Source organism: Ranitomeya imitator, chromosome 10 (assembly GCF_032444005.1).
Source record: "Ranitomeya imitator isolate aRanImi1 chromosome 10, aRanImi1.pri, whole genome shotgun sequence".
NCBI classification, from domain to species: domain Eukaryota; kingdom Metazoa; phylum Chordata; class Amphibia; order Anura; family Dendrobatidae; genus Ranitomeya; species Ranitomeya imitator.
In genome coordinates this window covers 147281802-147299689 of record NC_091291.1, presented here as the reverse complement: position 1 = coordinate 147299689, position 17888 = coordinate 147281802, and the positions used below count along the sequence as shown (strand labels likewise).

General features: G+C 49.6%; 1 protein-coding gene across 1 annotated transcript in view; it reads left to right on the top strand.

Annotated features, from left to right (window-relative positions):
• NFRKB (nuclear factor related to kappaB binding protein) overlaps window positions 1-17541 on the top strand; it is a 67613-nt gene extending 50072 nt beyond the window's left edge. The window contains exons 9-26 of the mRNA XM_069742359.1: window positions 8420-8606; window positions 8721-8829; window positions 9843-9969; window positions 10295-10360; window positions 10430-10509; window positions 10595-10638; window positions 10749-10809; window positions 10957-11131; window positions 11214-11320; window positions 11866-11989; window positions 12067-12146; window positions 12943-13151; window positions 13233-13491; window positions 13598-13792; window positions 13950-14621; window positions 14963-15069; window positions 15561-15696; window positions 17104-17541. Coding sequence (XP_069598460.1) covers window positions 8420-8606; window positions 8721-8829; window positions 9843-9969; window positions 10295-10360; window positions 10430-10509; window positions 10595-10638; window positions 10749-10809; window positions 10957-11131; window positions 11214-11320; window positions 11866-11989; window positions 12067-12146; window positions 12943-13151; window positions 13233-13491; window positions 13598-13792; window positions 13950-14621; window positions 14963-15069; window positions 15561-15696; window positions 17104-17220 — 2855 coding nt within the window. The 3' untranslated portion in view covers window positions 17221-17541. The remainder of the gene's footprint in view (window positions 1-8419; window positions 8607-8720; window positions 8830-9842; window positions 9970-10294; window positions 10361-10429; window positions 10510-10594; window positions 10639-10748; window positions 10810-10956; window positions 11132-11213; window positions 11321-11865; window positions 11990-12066; window positions 12147-12942; window positions 13152-13232; window positions 13492-13597; window positions 13793-13949; window positions 14622-14962; window positions 15070-15560; window positions 15697-17103) is intronic.
• Window positions 17542-17888: the final 347 nt, after the last annotated feature.

The window sequence follows — 17888 nt, the reverse complement described above, 5'->3', positions numbered from 1 at the left end:
GCACCAGCAGAACAGTGAGCGCAGCTCTGGAGTATAATACAGGAGGTAACTCAGGATCAGTAATGTAATGTATGTACACAGTGACTGCACCAGCAGAATAGTGAGTGCAGCTCTGGAGTATAATACAGGATGTTACTCAGGATCAGTAATGTAATGTATGTACACAGTGGCTGCACTAGCAGAATAGTGAGTGCAGCTCTGGGGTATAATACAGGATGTAACTCAGGATCAGTAATGTATGTACACAGTGACTGCACCAGCAGAATAGTGAGTGCAGCTCTGGGGTATAATACAAGATGTAACTCAGGATCAGTAATGTAATGTATGTACACAGTGACTGCACCAGCAGAATAGTGAGTGCAGCTCTGGAGTATAATACAGGATGTAACTCAGGATCAGTAATGTGATGTATGTGCACAGTGACTGCACCAGCAGAATAGTGAGTGCAGCTCTGGAGTATAATACAGGATGTAACTTAGGATCAGTAATGTGATGTATGTACACAGTGACTGCACCAGCAGAATAGTGAGTGCAGCTCTGGAGTATAATACAGGATGTAAATCAGGATCAGTAATGTATGTACACAGTGACTGCACCAGCAGAATAGTGAGTGCAGCTCTGGAGTATAATACAGGATGTAACTTAGGATCAGTAATGTGATGTATGTACACAGTGACTGCACCAGCAGAATAGTGAGTGCAGCTCTGGAGTATAATACAGGATGTAAATCAGGAGCAGAAATGTAATGTATGTGCACAGTGACTGCACCAGTAGAATAGTGAGTGCAGCTCTGGAGTATAATACAGGATGTAACTCAGGATCAGTAATGTAATGTATGTACACAGTGATTGCACCAGCAGAATAGTGAGTGCAGTTCTGGGGTATAATACAGGAGGTATCTTAGGATCAGTAATGTAATGTATGTACACAGTGACTGCACCAGCAGAATAGTGAGTGCCGCTCTGGAGTATAATACAGGATGTAACTCAGGATCAGTAATGTATGTACACAGTGACTGCACCAGCAGAATCGTGAGTGCAGCTCTGGAGTATAATACAGGAGATAACTCAGGATCAGTAATGTAATGTATGTACACAGTGACTGCACCAGCAGAATAGTGAGTGCAGCTCTGGGGTATAATACAGGAGGTTACTCTGGATCAGTAATGTAATGTATGTACACAGTGTCTGAACCAGCAGAATAGTGAGTGCAGCTCTGGGGTATAATACAGGATGTAACTCAGGATCAGTAATGTAATGTATGTACACAGTGACTGCACCAGCAGAATAGTGAGTGCCGCTCTGGAGTATAATGCAGGAGGTAACTCAGGATCAGTAATGTAATGTATGTACACAGTGACTGCACCAGCAGAATAGTGAGTGCAGCTCTGGAGTATAATATAGGATGTAACTCAGAATCAGTAATGTAATGTATGTACACAGTGACTGCACCAGCAGAATAGTGAGTGCAGCTCTGGAGTATAATACAGGAGGTAACTCAGGATCAGTAATGTATGTACACAGTGACTGCACCAGCAGAATAGTGAGTGCAGCTCTGGAGTATAATACAGGATGTAACTCAGGATCAGTAATGTAATGTATGTACACAGTGACTGCACCAGCAGAATAGTGAGTGCAGCTCTGGGGTATAATACAGGAGGTAACTCAGGATCAGTAATGTATGTACACAGTGACTGCACCAGCAGAATAGTGAATGCAGCTCTGGGGTATAATACAGGAGGTAACTCAGGATCAGTAATGTATGTACACAGTGACTGCACCAGCAGAACAGTGAGTGCAGCTCTGGGGTATAATACAGGAGGTAACTCAGGATCAGTAATGTATGTACACAATGACTGCACCAGCAGAATAGTGAATGCAGCTCTGGAGTATAATACAGGAGGTAACTCAGGATCAGTAATGTATGTACACAGTGAGTGCACCAGCAGAATAGTGAGTGCAGCTCTGGAGTATAATACAGGAGGTAACTCAGGATCAGTAATGTATGTACACAGTGACTGCACCAGCAGAATAGTGAGTGCAGCTCTGGAGTATAATACAGGATGTAACTCAGGATCAGTAATGTATGTACACAGTGACTGCACCAGCAGAATAGTGAGTGCAGCTCTGGGGTATAATACAGGATGAGGTAACTCAGGATCAGTAATGTAATGTATGTACACAGTGACTGCACCAGCAGAATAGTGAGTGCATCTCTGGAGTATAATACAGGATGTAACTCAGGATCAGTAATGTAATGTATGTACACAGTGTCTGCACCAGCAGAATAGTGAGTGCAGCTCTGGGGTATTATACAGGATGTAACTCTGGATCAGTAATGTAATGTATGTACACAGTGATTGCCCCAGCAGAATAGTGAGTGCAGCTCTGGGGTATAATACAGGAGGTAACTCAGGATCAGTAATGTAATGTATGTACACAGTGACTGCACCAGCAGAATAGTGAGTGCAGCTCTGGGGTATAATACAGGATGTAACTCAGGATCAGAAATGTAATGTATGTACACAGTGACTGCACCAGCAGAATAGTGAGTGCAGCTCTGGGGTATAATACAGGAGGTAACTCAGGATCAGTAATGTAATGTATGTACACAGTGACTGCACCAGCAGAATAGTGAGTGCAGCTCTGGGGTATAATACAGGAGGTAACTCAGGATCAGTAATGTAATGTATGTACACAGTGACTGCACCAGCAGAATAGTGAGTGCAGCTCTGGGGTATAATACTGGATGTAATTCAGGATCAGTAATGTAATGTATGTACACTGTGACTGCACCAGCAGAATAGTGAGTGCAGCTCTGGGGTATAATACAGGAGGTAACTCAGGATCAGTAATGTAATGTATGTACACAGTGACTGTACCAGCAGAATAGTGAGTGCAGCTCTGGAGGATAATACAGCATGTAAGTCAGGATCAGTAATGTAATGTATGTACACAGTGACTGTACCAGCAGAATAGTGAGTGCAGCTCTGGGGTATAATACAGGAGGTAACTCAGGATCAGTAATGTAATGTATGTACACAGTGACTGTACCAGCAGAATAGTGAGTGCAGCTCTGGAGGATAATACAGCATGTAAGTCAGGATCAGTAATGTAATGTATGTACACAGTGACTGCACCAGCAGAATAGTGAGTGCAGCTCTGGGGTATAATACAGGATGTAACTCAGGATCAGTAATGTATGTACACAGTGACTGCACCGACAGAATAGTGAGTGCAGCTCTGCGGGTATAATACAGGATGTAACTCAGGATCAGTAATATAATGTATGTACACAGTGACTGCACCAGCAGAATAGTGAGTGCAGCTCTGGGGATAATACAGGATGTAACTCAGGATCAGTAATGTAATGTATGTACACAGTGACTGCACCAGCAGAATAAATAGTGAGTGCAGCTCTGGGGTATAATACAGGAGGTAACTCAGGATCAGTAATGTAATGTATGTACACAGTGACTGCACCAGCAGAATAGTGAGTGCAGCTCTGTGTTATAATGCAGGATGTAACTCCGGATCAGTAATGTATGTACACAGTGACTGCACCAGCAGAATAGTGAGTGCAGCTCTGGGGTATAATACAGGATGTAACTCAGGATCAGTAATGTAATGTACACAGTGACTGCACCAGCAGAATAGTGAGTGCAGCTCTGGAGTATAATACAGGATGTAACTCAGGATCAATAATGTAATGTATGTACACAGTGACTGCACCAGCAGAATAGTGAGTGCAGCTCTGGGGTATAATACAGGATGTAACTCAGGATCAGTAATGTAATGTATGTACACAGTGACTGCACCAGCAGAATAGTGAGTGCAGCTCTGGGGTATAATACAGGATGTAATTCAGGATCAGTAATGTATGTACACAGTGACTTCACCAGCAGATTAGTGAGTGCAGCTCTGGAGTATAATACAGGATGTAACTCAGGATCAGTAATGTAATGTATGTACACAGTGACTTCACCAGCAGAATAGTGAGTGCTGCTCTGGAGTATAATACAGGATGTAACTCAGGATCAGTAATGTATGTACACAGTGACTGTACCAGCAGAATAGTGAGTGCAGCTCTGGAGTATAATACATGATGTAACTCAGGATCAGTAATGTAATGTATGTACACAGTGACTGCACCAGCAGAATAGTGAGTGCAGCTCTGGAGTATAATACAGGATGTAACTGAGGATCAGTAATGTAATGTATGTACACAGTGACTGCACCAGCAGAATAGTGAGTGCAGCTCTGGAGTATAATACATGATGTAACTCAGGATCAGTAATCTAATGTATGTACACAGTGACTGCACCAGCAGAATAGTGAGTGCAGCTCTGGAGTATAATACAGGATGTAACTCAAGATCAGTAATCTAATGTATGTACACAGTGACTGCACCAGCAGAATAGTGAGTGCAGCTCTGTAGTATAATACAGGCTGTAACTCAGGATCAGTAATGTAATGTATGTACACAGTGCACCAGCAGAACAGTGAGCGCAGCTCTGGAGTATAATACAGGAGGTAACTCAGGATCAGTAATGTAATGTATGTACACAGTGTCTGCACCAGCAGATTAGTGAGTGCAGCTCTGGAGTATAATACAGGATGTAACTCAGGATCAGTAATGTAATGTATGTACACAGTGACTGCACCAGCAGAATAGTGAGTGCAGCACTGGAGTATAATACAGGATGTAACTCAGGATCAGTAATCTAATGTATGTACACAGTGACTGCACCAGCAGAATAGTGAGTGCAGCTCTGGAGTATAATACAGGCTGTAACTCAGGATCAGTAATGTAATGTATGTACACAGTGCACCAGCAGAACAGTGAGCGCAGCTCTGGAGTATAATACAGGAGGTAACTCAGGATCAGTAATGTAATGTATGTACACAGTGACTGCACCAGCAGAATAGTGAGTGCAGCTCTGGAGTATAATACAGGATGTTACTCAGGATCAGTAATGTAATGTATGTACACAGTGGCTGCACTAGCAGAATAGTGAGTGCAGCTCTGGGGTATAATACAGGATGTAACTCAGGATCAGTAATGTATGTACACAGTGACTGCACCAGCAGAATAGTGAGTGCAGCTCTGGGGTATAATACAAGATGTAACTCAGGATCAGTAATGTAATGTATGTACACAGTGACTGCACCAGCAGAATAGTGAGTGCAGCTCTGGAGTATAATACAGGATGTAACTCAGGATCAGTAATGTGATGTATGTGCACAGTGACTGCACCAGCAGAATAGTGAGTGCAGCTCTGGAGTATAATACAGGATGTAACTTAGGATCAGTAATGTGATGTATGTACACAGTGACTGCACCAGCAGAATAGTGAGTGCAGCTCTGGAGTATAATACAGGATGTAAATCAGGATCAGTAATGTATGTACACAGTGACTGCACCAGCAGAATAGTGAGTGCAGCTCTGGAGTATAATACAGGATGTAACTTAGGATCAGTAATGTGATGTATGTACACAGTGACTGCACCAGCAGAATAGTGAGTGCAGCTCTGGAGTATAATACAGGATGTAAATCAGGAGCAGAAATGTAATGTATGTGCACAGTGACTGCACCAGTAGAATAGTGAGTGCAGCTCTGGAGTATAATACAGGATGTAACTCAGGATCAGTAATGTAATGTATGTACACAGTGATTGCACCAGCAGAATAGTGAGTGCAGTTCTGGGGTATAATACAGGAGGTATCTTAGGATCAGTAATGTAATGTATGTACACAGTGACTGCACCAGCAGAATAGTGAGTGCCGCTCTGGAGTATAATACAGGATGTAACTCAGGATCAGTAATGTATGTACACAGTGACTGCACCAGCAGAATCGTGAGTGCAGCTCTGGAGTATAATACAGGAGATAACTCAGGATCAGTAATGTAATGTATGTACACAGTGACTGCACCAGCAGAATAGTGAGTGCAGCTCTGGGGTATAATACAGGAGGTTACTCTGGATCAGTAATGTAATGTATGTACACAGTGTCTGAACCAGCAGAATAGTGAGTGCAGCTCTGGGGTATAATACAGGATGTAACTCAGGATCAGTAATGTAATGTATGTACACAGTGACTGCACCAGCAGAATAGTGAGTGCCGCTCTGGAGTATAATGCAGGAGGTAACTCAGGATCAGTAATGTAATGTATGTACACAGTGACTGCACCAGCAGAATAGTGAGTGCAGCTCTGGAGTATAATATAGGATGTAACTCAGAATCAGTAATGTAATGTATGTACACAGTGACTGCACCAGCAGAATAGTGAGTGCAGCTCTGGAGTATAATACAGGAGGTAACTCAGGATCAGTAATGTATGTACACAGTGACTGCACCAGCAGAATAGTGAGTGCAGCTCTGGAGTATAATACAGGATGTAACTCAGGATCAGTAATGTAATGTATGTACACAGTGACTGCACCAGCAGAATAGTGAGTGCAGCTCTGGGGTATAATACAGGAGGTAACTCAGGATCAGTAATGTATGTACACAGTGACTGCACCAGCAGAATAGTGAATGCAGCTCTGGGGTATAATACAGGAGGTAACTCAGGATCAGTAATGTATGTACACAGTGACTGCACCAGCAGAATAGTGAGTGCAGCTCTGGGGTATAATACAGGAGGTAACTCAGGATCAGTAATGTATGTACACAATGACTGCACCAGCAGAATAGTGAATGCAGCTCTGGAGTATAATACAGGAGGTAACTCAGGATCAGTAATGTATGTACACAGTGAGTGCACCAGCAGAATAGTGAGTGCAGCTCTGGAGTATAATACAGGAGGTAACTCAGGATCAGTAATGTATGTACACAGTGACTGCACCAGCAGAATAGTGAGTGCAGCTCTGGAGTATAATACAGGATGTAACTCAGGATCAGTAATGTATGTACACAGTGACTGCACCAGCAGAATAGTGAGTGCAGCTCTGGGGTATAATACAGGATGAGGTAACTCAGGATCAGTAATGTAATGTATGTACACAGTGACTGCACCAGCAGAATAGTGAGTGCATCTCTGGAGTATAATACAGGATGTAACTCAGGATCAGTAATGTAATGTATGTACACAGTGTCTGCACCAGCAGAATAGTGAGTGCAGCTCTGGGGTATTATACAGGATGTAACTCTGGATCAGTAATGTAATGTATGTACACAGTGATTGCCCCAGCAGAATAGTGAGTGCAGCTCTGGGGTATAATACAGGAGGTAACTCAGGATCAGTAATGTAATGTATGTACACAGTGACTGCACCAGCAGAATAGTGAGTGCAGCTCTGGGGTATAATACAGGATGTAACTCAGGATCAGAAATGTAATGTATGTACACAGTGACTGCACCAGCAGAATAGTGAGTGCAGCTCTGGGGTATAATACAGGAGGTAACTCAGGATCAGTAATGTAATGTATGTACACAGTGACTGCACCAGCAGAATAGTGAGTGCAGCTCTGGGGTATAATACAGGAGGTAACTCAGGATCAGTAATGTAATGTATGTACACAGTGACTGCACCAGCAGAATAGTGAGTGCAGCTCTGGGGTATAATACTGGATGTAATTCAGGATCAGTAATGTAATGTATGTACACTGTGACTGCACCAGCAGAATAGTGAGTGCAGCTCTGGGGTATAATACAGGAGGTAACTCAGGATCAGTAATGTAATGTATGTACACAGTGACTGTACCAGCAGAATAGTGAGTGCAGCTCTGGAGGATAATACAGCATGTAAGTCAGGATCAGTAATGTAATGTATGTACACAGTGACTGTACCAGCAGAATAGTGAGTGCAGCTCTGGGGTATAATACAGGAGGTAACTCAGGATCAGTAATGTAATGTATGTACACAGTGACTGTACCAGCAGAATAGTGAGTGCAGCTCTGGAGGATAATACAGCATGTAAGTCAGGATCAGTAATGTAATGTATGTACACAGTGACTGCACCAGCAGAATAGTGAGTGCAGCTCTGGGGTATAATACAGGATGTAACTCAGGATCAGTAATGTAATGTATGTACACAGTGACTGCACCAGCAGAATAGTGAGTGCAGCTCTGGGGTATAATACAGGAGGTAACTCAGGATCAGTAATGTAATGTATGTACACAGTGACTGTACCAGCAGAATAGTGAGTGCAGCTCTGGAGGATAATACAGCATGTAAGTCAGGATCAGTAATGTAATGTATGTACACAGTGACTGTACCAGCAGAATAGTGAGTGCAGCTCTGGAGGATAATACAGCATGTAAGTCAGGATCAGTAATGTAATGTATGTACACAGTGACTGTACCAGCAGAATAGTGAGTGCAGCTCTGGAGTATAATACAGGAGGTATCTTAGGATTACTTTGTTCCTGTGATGTCACTGTTGGGTTCTGATCTTTGATTGTGGCTTTTCAGCGCTCTTTGACTTGGCCAATATGAAGAGAAGAGTAAAAGACCGAGATGAAAGGAAAAAAAAGAAGATGAAACCTATAAAGACGGAGCCGGATGATTACCCTGATGCGGGTGAGGAAGCGGACCTGATGCCGGCGCTGCTGCCCAGTGACTGCTCTGGCCCCGTCCCCCTGACTGCAGTGAAGGAAGAGTGAGTCCCGTCCTCGTAGCTGCAGATTTGTGCGTTTCCAGATTCTTCCTTTCGGACACTGATGACGGCTCCTGCCCTTCTCGTCTTTGTTGTGTCTCCGCTTGTCTTCTACAGACCCATGGAGGACGTGAAGCCGCCATTACTGTTCAATGAGATCTCCGCCAGCTTCTTCACCCTATTGCTGGATATTCTGATGGTGGAGGGCCCCTGCAGTCTCATGCTGGTAAGCTGCGGACATGACACTTCAGTCAGGTTATCTTCTATTACAAGTCAGACCTTTCTCGTGTGGGGGCGCTGTGGAGTCACATTACAGCCCTGGGTTTGCTTTTTCTGCCTGTAGCTTCATTTTTATATATAAATCATTAGTAGTGATGAACGAATATACTCGTTACTCGAGATTTCCAGAGCACGCCCTGAGTATTTTTTAGTGCTCGGAGATTTAGTTTTCTTGCCGCAGTGGAATGATTTACAGCTACTAGCCAGCTTGATTACATGTGGGGATTCCCTAGCAACCAGGCAATCCCCACATGTACTTATGCTGGCTAGTAGCTGTAAATCATTCATCTGAGGTGAAGAAAACTAAATCTCTGAGCACTAAAAAATACTCTGAGGTCACCGGAGCGTGCTGGGGAATCTTGAGTAACGAGTATATTCGCTCATCACTAATCATTAGGACTTTTTAGGGTATATGCACACTATCAGTAATGCGGGTTCGTCCCTGCGTACTTGTGCAGCGTCCAACCCGCAGCGTTTAGATGTTACAGCAGAGTGGATGAGGTCTCAAGAAATCCCATCTCCACTATGCGTGCACCGACGCCCGCAGCTCACCTGCAGAGACAGACATGCGGCGCGTTTTTCCAGACTGCAGCATGTTTATTTATCTTGCTCAGTCTCGCCATATAAATGTCACCCGTACAATGTATTGGACGCAGTGATTCCGCGCGGTTCAGTGATCACAGAGGAGTCACCTGCGCTCAATAGCCGACAGGGGACGTGTGCTGCATCCAAAGCGCTGCCGATTCCTGACCGTGTGCTCCGACCCTCAGGGTTTTAGCTGCTGAAGGTAAAAACAAATGTCCCGTTCAGTGACAGGGAGCAGAGACTTTGAGACTGAAGAGAGATTAATACTGAGAAAGCATCAGAGGGCTGCTGAGGTTTTCAATACGGTTCTTAAGCTTTGTGGACTGCAGCGCCCCCAGATGGAGATGATGATGATGATGATGGTTTGTTTTACAGTTGGAGGAGAAGGTGTCGCAGTGGCAGGCTTCGCCCGCCAGCACCCTGAACAGCTGGTTCTCTGCTGTCCCGAACTGGTGCGACTTGGTGCATTCAGCTCTCGTGTATCTCGGTGCGGACAGTAAAGGTGAGTGCGGGCTGGGGATATGTGATAATTAGAGATGAGCGAATTTGATCGGGTCAGGGCTTATTCGGCAAGGTATAGCTCTTACCGAATAAGCTGCAGAGTGAACCCGGCTTCCTGGAGTGCGCCGGCTGATCCGCGCCGCAGCTGCATGTGTCCGGCTGTCACAGCACATGTATGGATGGCCTGTTTGTTGGACTCTCCGTGCATGTGTTGTGCTTGTCACCGAACAGCTGATCAGCCGGCGCGTGGCCCGATCAAATTCGCTCATCTCTAGTGATGATCTGTGGCTGCTGTTTAGTAACGATTCCTTGTTTCCTCTTCTCAGGGACATTATCTGGTTTCATTCCATATGTGGAACTAAAGGAGAAAACCCAGCAGTGGCGATGTCTTGGTGAGTCCCTGGCGCCTCCTCTCTCCTGTGGCGGTGGATGGAGCTCTGACTTTCTCGGTGTTTGTTTAGGACCCCCCGATGATTTGGAGAAGGAGCTCGTGGCTTTGTTCCACCTCTGGCTGGAGACGAAGGATCATATATTGTCTAAGGTGAGATCTGCGAGGGGAAGGATGTTAGTAGAGATTGTGGAACGTCTCACATGCTGATATTCTGTGGCTTTGATGTCTTCTCCAGGAGAACGATGATCTCGCCGACATCGTAATGCCGATCCCCAGAGTGTAAGTAACGGCGTCGTGGCTTATGACGGGGCGTGGGCTCCACATGTGGGTTGGGGCCGCAGCCCACGCAGCAATGGTTTGTATGTTATTCTCTGGTCTTGATGTTTTAGGAGGACGGATTACATTGTGCGGCCCAGTTCTGGGGATGAGAAGCGGATCTTCCAGGAGCAGGTGAGACTTCAGTAATACGTCGGCCCTCGCTGCATCCTCCCCATCACTTTGTCCTCCGGCCCTGTGTACATTGGATGTTCCTTCTAGTTTTCCTCCCCTCTGTTGCTGGCGTCTAGTTAACGCTTTCTTTATTTGCCCCTTTCTCAGGAGCGTCACCGTTATCTCCAACCACACAAGGCCTTCACGTTCCGCCTGCATGGCTTCGAATCGGTTGTGGGTCCAGTGAAGGGCGTATTTGACAAGGAGACCTCACTGAACAAGGCGCGAGAGCATTCCCTGCTGCGCTCTGACCGGCCGGCGTACGTCACCATCCTTTCTCTCGGTGAGCCGCAGTGATGGCGGGGTCATGAGGAGGTGTCCTCGGTAGTGACGGTCTGGTTGTTACCACTTCTACTTTCCACCAGTGCGAGATGCTGCTGCTCGACTCCCGAATGGAGAAGGGACACGGGCGGAAATCTGTGAGCTGCTTAAAGACTCCCAGTTCCTCGCCCCGGATGTGACCAGCGCGCAGGTGAGTTGTGTGCAGCCATTACTGGAGAACCTGCTGACGGGAGGTGACGGGGCTCGTACATGGAGCGCGGGGCAGATCTGCAGGCTGGATGTAAATGCCATGGTGGGTGAGGAGTCCAGGGGTCCTCAGTGGTCACTGTCTGCACCTTTGCACGGATCTCGTGACTTGCAGACACCTGACGTCACACTTCTTAGATTTCTTTAATCCCTGCTGTAAGGTTCTGTGTGAGGGACGAGGGAGACTCCATTTTGGATTTATCACTTCAGGCCTGATAGATTATCTAGAGATCTCCCTCCACTGCTGAAGTGCCCCCCGACCCCGCTCTTGGGATAAGTACACAATTCCCAAAGACCAGAACTTTACCATTTGGCCAGAGAATTAGAGGCCAGGTGTTAATGAAGGCAGAGAGGAGCAGAGCTAGGAGCTCCGTCACAGACTGGTGACGGCGGGGGGCTAGCTGTAGCCCTGGCTCTCATGTTTTCCTTACATTCTGGGTGCGGTCACTTCCCCCGTCCGGTCATCTTGCCCCTCGGCTTCTTTATCAGGTTAACACTGTGGTGAGCGGAGCCCTGGATCGGCTGCACTACGAGAAGGATCCCTGCGTGAAATACGACATTGGCCGCAAGCTTTGGATCTACCTCCACCGAGACCGCAGCGAGGAAGAGTTTGGTAAGGCTTTACCCCGGGCTTTCTGCAGAAGTTCCCCAGTGCTGTCCCATCCTACACGCTCATGTTTAATCTTGCAGAGAGGATCCACCAGGCTCAGGCGGCCGCGGCCAAAGCCAAGAAAGCGCTGCAGCAGAAGCCGAAGACTCCGTCCAAGATCGTACGTAGCGGAGCCGAATATTAGATCTGTGTCCCCGGGCCTCGCAAATGGCGCCTCATGGTCCTGTGAAGACAGTGATGAGGAGCTGATCTGGAAATCCCATCAGTGCAGTCCTGTCAGGCCCGTCGCCCAGGGGCCCGCTGCCCGTCGCCCAGGGGCCCGCTGCCCGTCGCCCAGGGGCCCGCTGCCCGTCGCCCAGGGGCCCGCTGCCCGTCGCCCAGGGGCCCGCTGCCCGTCGCCCAGGGGCCCGCTGCCCGTCGCCCAGGGGCCCGCTGCCCGTCGCCCAGGGGCCCGCTGCCCGTCGCCCAGGGGCCCGCTGCCCGTCGCCCAGGGGCCCGCTGCCCGTCGCCCAGGGGCCCGCTGCCCGTCGCCCAGGGGCCCGCTGCCCGTCGCCTTTCTATCTAACTACTTCCCACAGCGGAATGTTTTATATAACAGTATCCAGTCTTCTGTGAGACAAACATCCCAACTCCAGACTGATACATTGTAACAAACCATCAGAATAGATATTTCTTTTGTGTGTCGCTCCGGCTGTTGTGTGAGTACAACTCCCAGTGTGTTCGGCCATGCTGGAAGTTGTAGTTTTACAATAGCTGGGGCACTACTGGTTTCTGACTCCTGGTGTAGACTGATACATTGTAACAGACCCGCAGCTGTGTGGATGGCTTTTCAGTAACGGATGGATGTGACGTGGCGTTGACGTAGGAGGCGTCACGTGTGACCCTGAACCGTCGTCTCTGGCGCCGGCTCCGTGTACAGACGAGTTCATACAGCGACATTTGCTTTGTTTTCTCAGAAGTCAATCAGCAAGGAGTTTTCGTTGAAGAGCGGTGGGACCCCAGACCCGCTGAGCCTGGGTGAGTGCAGCATGCCCCCAACCCCTGGGACCCCCAGCACTCCCACGACCCCAGCTCTTCCAACAACACCAATGTCCCCAACTACATCTGCTGCCGTCAGCAAAATCCTTACCAGCGGCGTCGCAGAGCCCCCGAAACCTAATCCGAGGTAACACCCTGCAGACCTCCAGGTGGCCGATAGCTCCCATGTTGGGTTTGATTGTAGTTTACGGTGTCCTGTCTCCTGCAGCGTTCTCCTGGTGTCTTCTCCTACCATCCCTCAGCTCAGCACGTTACTGACCCCTCCGGCGACCAGCCAGGTGACCACCGTGACTCCAGGACCTGTAAGGACGTCCACCGCCCCAGCAATCCCCCAAATGCGAATTGTGACGGCCCCCACTCCAGTCACCCCTGCGCCGCCACCGGCCGGTGTATCGCAGCCACTCTCCCCAGCAGTTTCTCACATCAGATTGCCGGTCACATCCTCGACCACCAAGGGGATCCCACAGGTGGGTTAGAGCCGGACTGGGGCCGGTGCGCCCACCACGTGACAGGGGCCGGCCCCCCGCCCACAAGTTACTGCCAACATTCTTAGTACTGTCTCTTTAAATGTAGGTAGTGACAATGCCAGTGAAGACGCCGCTGGCTGCTGCCGCCCCTCGTCCGGTGGTCTCGCTGACTACACGTGCAGGGATTGCGGTGACTACTTTGCCCTCTTCTACGGTCGTCTCCTCCAAGCCGGTGGTCAGTTCTGTAGTGACCGCTCCAACCATCCTGCAGAGCATCACCGGCCAAAGCATCCTGAAACAGGTAATGAGGGGGCCTGCTCCGGGGTGGGGGTGCTATAGGCTCCAGCCAAGGCGTTGCTGCCCTCGTGCGGTGACTCTCCGCTCTGGGTGTCCCCGCGCTACCTGTGTGATCGACAATAAATGGGCTCGTAGTGGTTATTCCTTCTCTTCACCACCAGGTGGCGATGTCTGGACAACTTGGCATGAAATCCCAGCCGGCCTCCAGTCTTCCCCTGCCCACCACCAATCTGCGGATACAGGGCAAGGACGTGCTGCGTCTTCCTCCGTCGTCCATCACCACCGATGCAAAGGGTCAGACTATTTTACGTATCACACCGGACATGATGGCCACACTGGCCAAGTCCCAAGTTACCGCCGTAAAGTTGTCGCAAGAACTTTTTTCTGCCTCCCCTGCATCTAGCAACAGCAAAAGCCTTCTCCACATGACATCGAACCCGTCCTCCCCGTCCCCTCCGGCTCCTGCGACTGTCAAAGTCACTCCCGAGGTTAAAGCCGTGGAGGCCAGTAGTTCTGGGTTTAGACTAATGCCAGCGCTGGGGCTGTCAGTAGCCGATCACAAGACCAAATCCACCACCTGTGCGGACAGTAAACCTGCCACCACCATACGGATCGTGCAAGGACTCGGCGTCGTCCCCCCTAAGGCTGCAGCCCCTCAGAGCATTAGTGTAAGTGCTAAGCCGGTGCCTGTGGTGTCCTCCACCGTGGTCAGCCCTGTTCACACCGCTCCGACCGTCAGCCTGACGCCCGTCACCAGCGCTGGACATAAACCTCTGACCGGCGTCCCTGTGGGAGCCGCCGTACGGCAGATTCCGGTCACAGCAACTCAGCAGGTGAGCTCCTTCATCCGGGGTCACTGGACCCTAACAGGACCCTGTGTTGTGGCGCGGGGGCCAGGATGCCCACCATTGCAAGGATTCACCAAGCTCATTAATGGCAGATTTGCAAAGTGAGGTATGAAATGGCCGGAGCTGCAGCGTTGGCATTCTGGATTCTGGGAAAGCTGGCTGATAACAGGAAGCTTTGATGGCAGATGTAAAGATTACTCGGCCGTTATTTGCCAGGTGCAGGTCCATGGCCTCTTGCAGACAAGGACTCGTCGTCCGTTTTCGCACAGGACGGTGCAGCTCGTTTCATCCAGTTCCTGTTTTTACATCTTTCTCTTTTTTTTAAGGGAAAGCTTCCGGCGAGGATCACGGTGCCGCTGTCTGTGCTCAGTCAGCCCATGAAGGGGAAGAGCGTTGTGACCGCGCCGATTATCAAAGGAAACTTGGGAGCAAAGTAAGTGTCGTCCGACGTCAGTCACCGGTGATGTCCGTGAAACACTGCCACCATAGAACGATCAGTGTGAGCAGATCTAGTAATACTCGGCCAGAACTGACGCCTGGTGGTCTCGTACAGCGGCCAATCCCCGGCCTCGGTGGTCTTGTATGGTACGGGCTGAGCTTATGGCTGAGGCCAGTGATTGGCTGCTGTGGGGCATGGGATGTCATAGGTGTAGGGAAGGAAACAAAGAATGGCGGGGACCACCAGAGCGTCGGTGCTGGAAATACTGGGGAATCAGCAGCTGTGGGCTTTGAGCTTTTTCGTCACTTTCTGCTCTTGGTCATCATTAGTGTTTTATTCTGGACAACCCCTTTAATTTGGACTGTCCCATGAGTAGAATGCCGCCGATCACGTGCTGTGTGGTCGGCGGGGGGCGAGCGGAGGATTACATGACGGTGCAATAGATCAGCGGGGGGAGAAGTTCTCATCAGTGCGTTTCTCCGTAGTATCAGCGGTCTGGGGCGGAATATCATCCTGACCACCGTGCCAGCGGGGACCAAGCTCATCGCCGGAAACAAACCTGTCAGTTTCCTGACCACTCAGCAACTGCAGCAGCTGCAGCAGCAGGGACAGGCCACGCAGGTAAGAGTGTCGCTGGAGCCATCAGCCACTGTGGGGTGGACGGGTGTGTTATGTTTCCACGTCATTAGAAAGCAGTCAGGATCCATGATATAGACCGCGCCTCTATCCCCGGAGGAACGGCTGGAGGGTCTCAGTGATGTCCACCATGCCCGACGGGTAGTACCACCTCCCAGCCACCAGGGGTCACCGCAGCAGCTTGTGATGTTCTCTGCCTTCTATTTATAAGGAGCCTGATTGCAAGAAAAAGCATCTCCCTGCAGCAGGGACCTCAGGAGCGTGGCGCCAGGGGCCGATGAGGTTATGTTCTCCCTGCAGCAGGGACCTCAGGAGCGTGGCGCCAGGGGCCGATGAGGTTATGTTCTCCCTGCAGCAGGGACCTCAGGAGCGTGGCGCCAGGGGCCGATGAGGTTATGTTCTCCCTGCAGCAGGGACCTCAGGAGTGTGGCACCAGGGGCTGATGAGGTTATGTTCTCCCTGCAGCAGGGACCGATGAGGTTATGTTCTCCCTGCAGCAGGGACCTCAGGAGCGTGGCGCCAGGGGCCGATGAGGTTATGTTCTCCCTGCAGCAGGGACCTCAGGAGTGTGGCACCAGGGGCCGATGAGGTTATGTTCTCCCTGCAGCAGGGACCTCAGGAGTGTGGCGCCAGGGGCCGATGAGGTTATGTTCTCCCTGCAGCAGGGACCTCAAGAGCGTGGCGCCAGGGGCCGATGAGATTATGATCTCCCTGTAGCAGGGACCTCAGGAGCGCGGTGCCAGGGGCCGATGAGGTTATGTTCTCCCTGCAGCAGGGACCTCAGGAGTGTGGCACCAGGGGCCGATGAGGTTATGTTCTCCCTGCAGCAGGGACCTCAGGAGTGTGGCGCCAGGGGCCGATGAGGTTATGTTCTCCCTGTAGCAGGGACCTCAGGAGCGCGGTGCCAGGAGCCGATGATTGTTCTCCCTGCAGCAGGGACCTCAGGAGCACGGCACCAGGGGCTGTCGAGGTTATGTTCTCCCTGCAGCAGAGACCTCAGGAACGCGGTGCCAGGGGCCGACGAGGTTATGTTCTCCCTGCAGCAGGGACCTCAGGAGCGCGGTGCCAGGGGCTGATGAGGTTATGTTCTCCCTGGAATTTAGTTTCCAGAGTGACCACATAATTTTCTGACCTTGGAGCGGTGGATGCAGGTTGTGCGTTTTGTACCGTCTTATATTTAACTTTCTACCTGTGCAAAAGTCAGGAGAAAACTGAGCAATGAGCGGCTGCCGGCCGTTTCCAGAACACTGGTTATCCGCAGCCTCTACAAGAGGCAGTGTTATAAATATACCGATTTCCAGGGGTCCGATGTGTGATTAGTGGGTTCGGGCTGCTTCTTCCAATCTATTATTTTTCTGAGTAATGTAGAAACGCTTTCCTTCTCTTTGCTAGGTGCGCATTCAGACTGTCCCTGCGGCACATCTTCAACCGTCCTCCTCCGCCACATCCAAGGCTGTATCCACTGTTGTAGTAACCACCACCCCTCCCCCAAAACCAGAGCCTCAGTGACTGGGGCCCATTGGGATAAGAGCCGGTGCAGCCGTCATGTGCTCTCCAGCGGACAGGAGCCGTCCAGGGCGCGAGCGAACGTTGGCGCTGCGGGCACAGACCGCGCTGCGGGCACAGACCGCGCGGCCTCCTGCCAGAGCAGCAGTGGACGGAGAGTGGTGCGGTGCTCAGGACTTGTACAGATTCTGCTGGACGCAGACGACGTCTATGGACTTATGTTTTATGCTGTAACAGCAAATGGTGAAAAAAAAACTAATATATATTTACCTTTTGCTTGTAAATGTAAAATATATTTAAGATTCAAGAGAAGATACTGTGAAAGGAGCGATGTGTGACTACTTCATAGTGACCAGAAACACTCTGGAAGGAACAGACCCCCGACATTTACCTTGTGCCCCTCTACTTGCCTCTGACCCTTCCTCATACACAGCCCTGTGGGTGATGGATCATAGCGCCGTCTCACTTGTCTATCTCGGGTACACGCCGCTCCCCCGCTCTGCACACCACCACTTAACACACAGTTTATGGGGATGGCTGGCGTGGAGCATGGAGTATGCATGGTCTATGTATGTGTGTATGGTCTATGTGGGTCTGGTATACACTGTACACAGAAGGTTCACAACTGGATAATTGACTTTAAATTCAAGTTAAAGGGTGTATCTCATGCA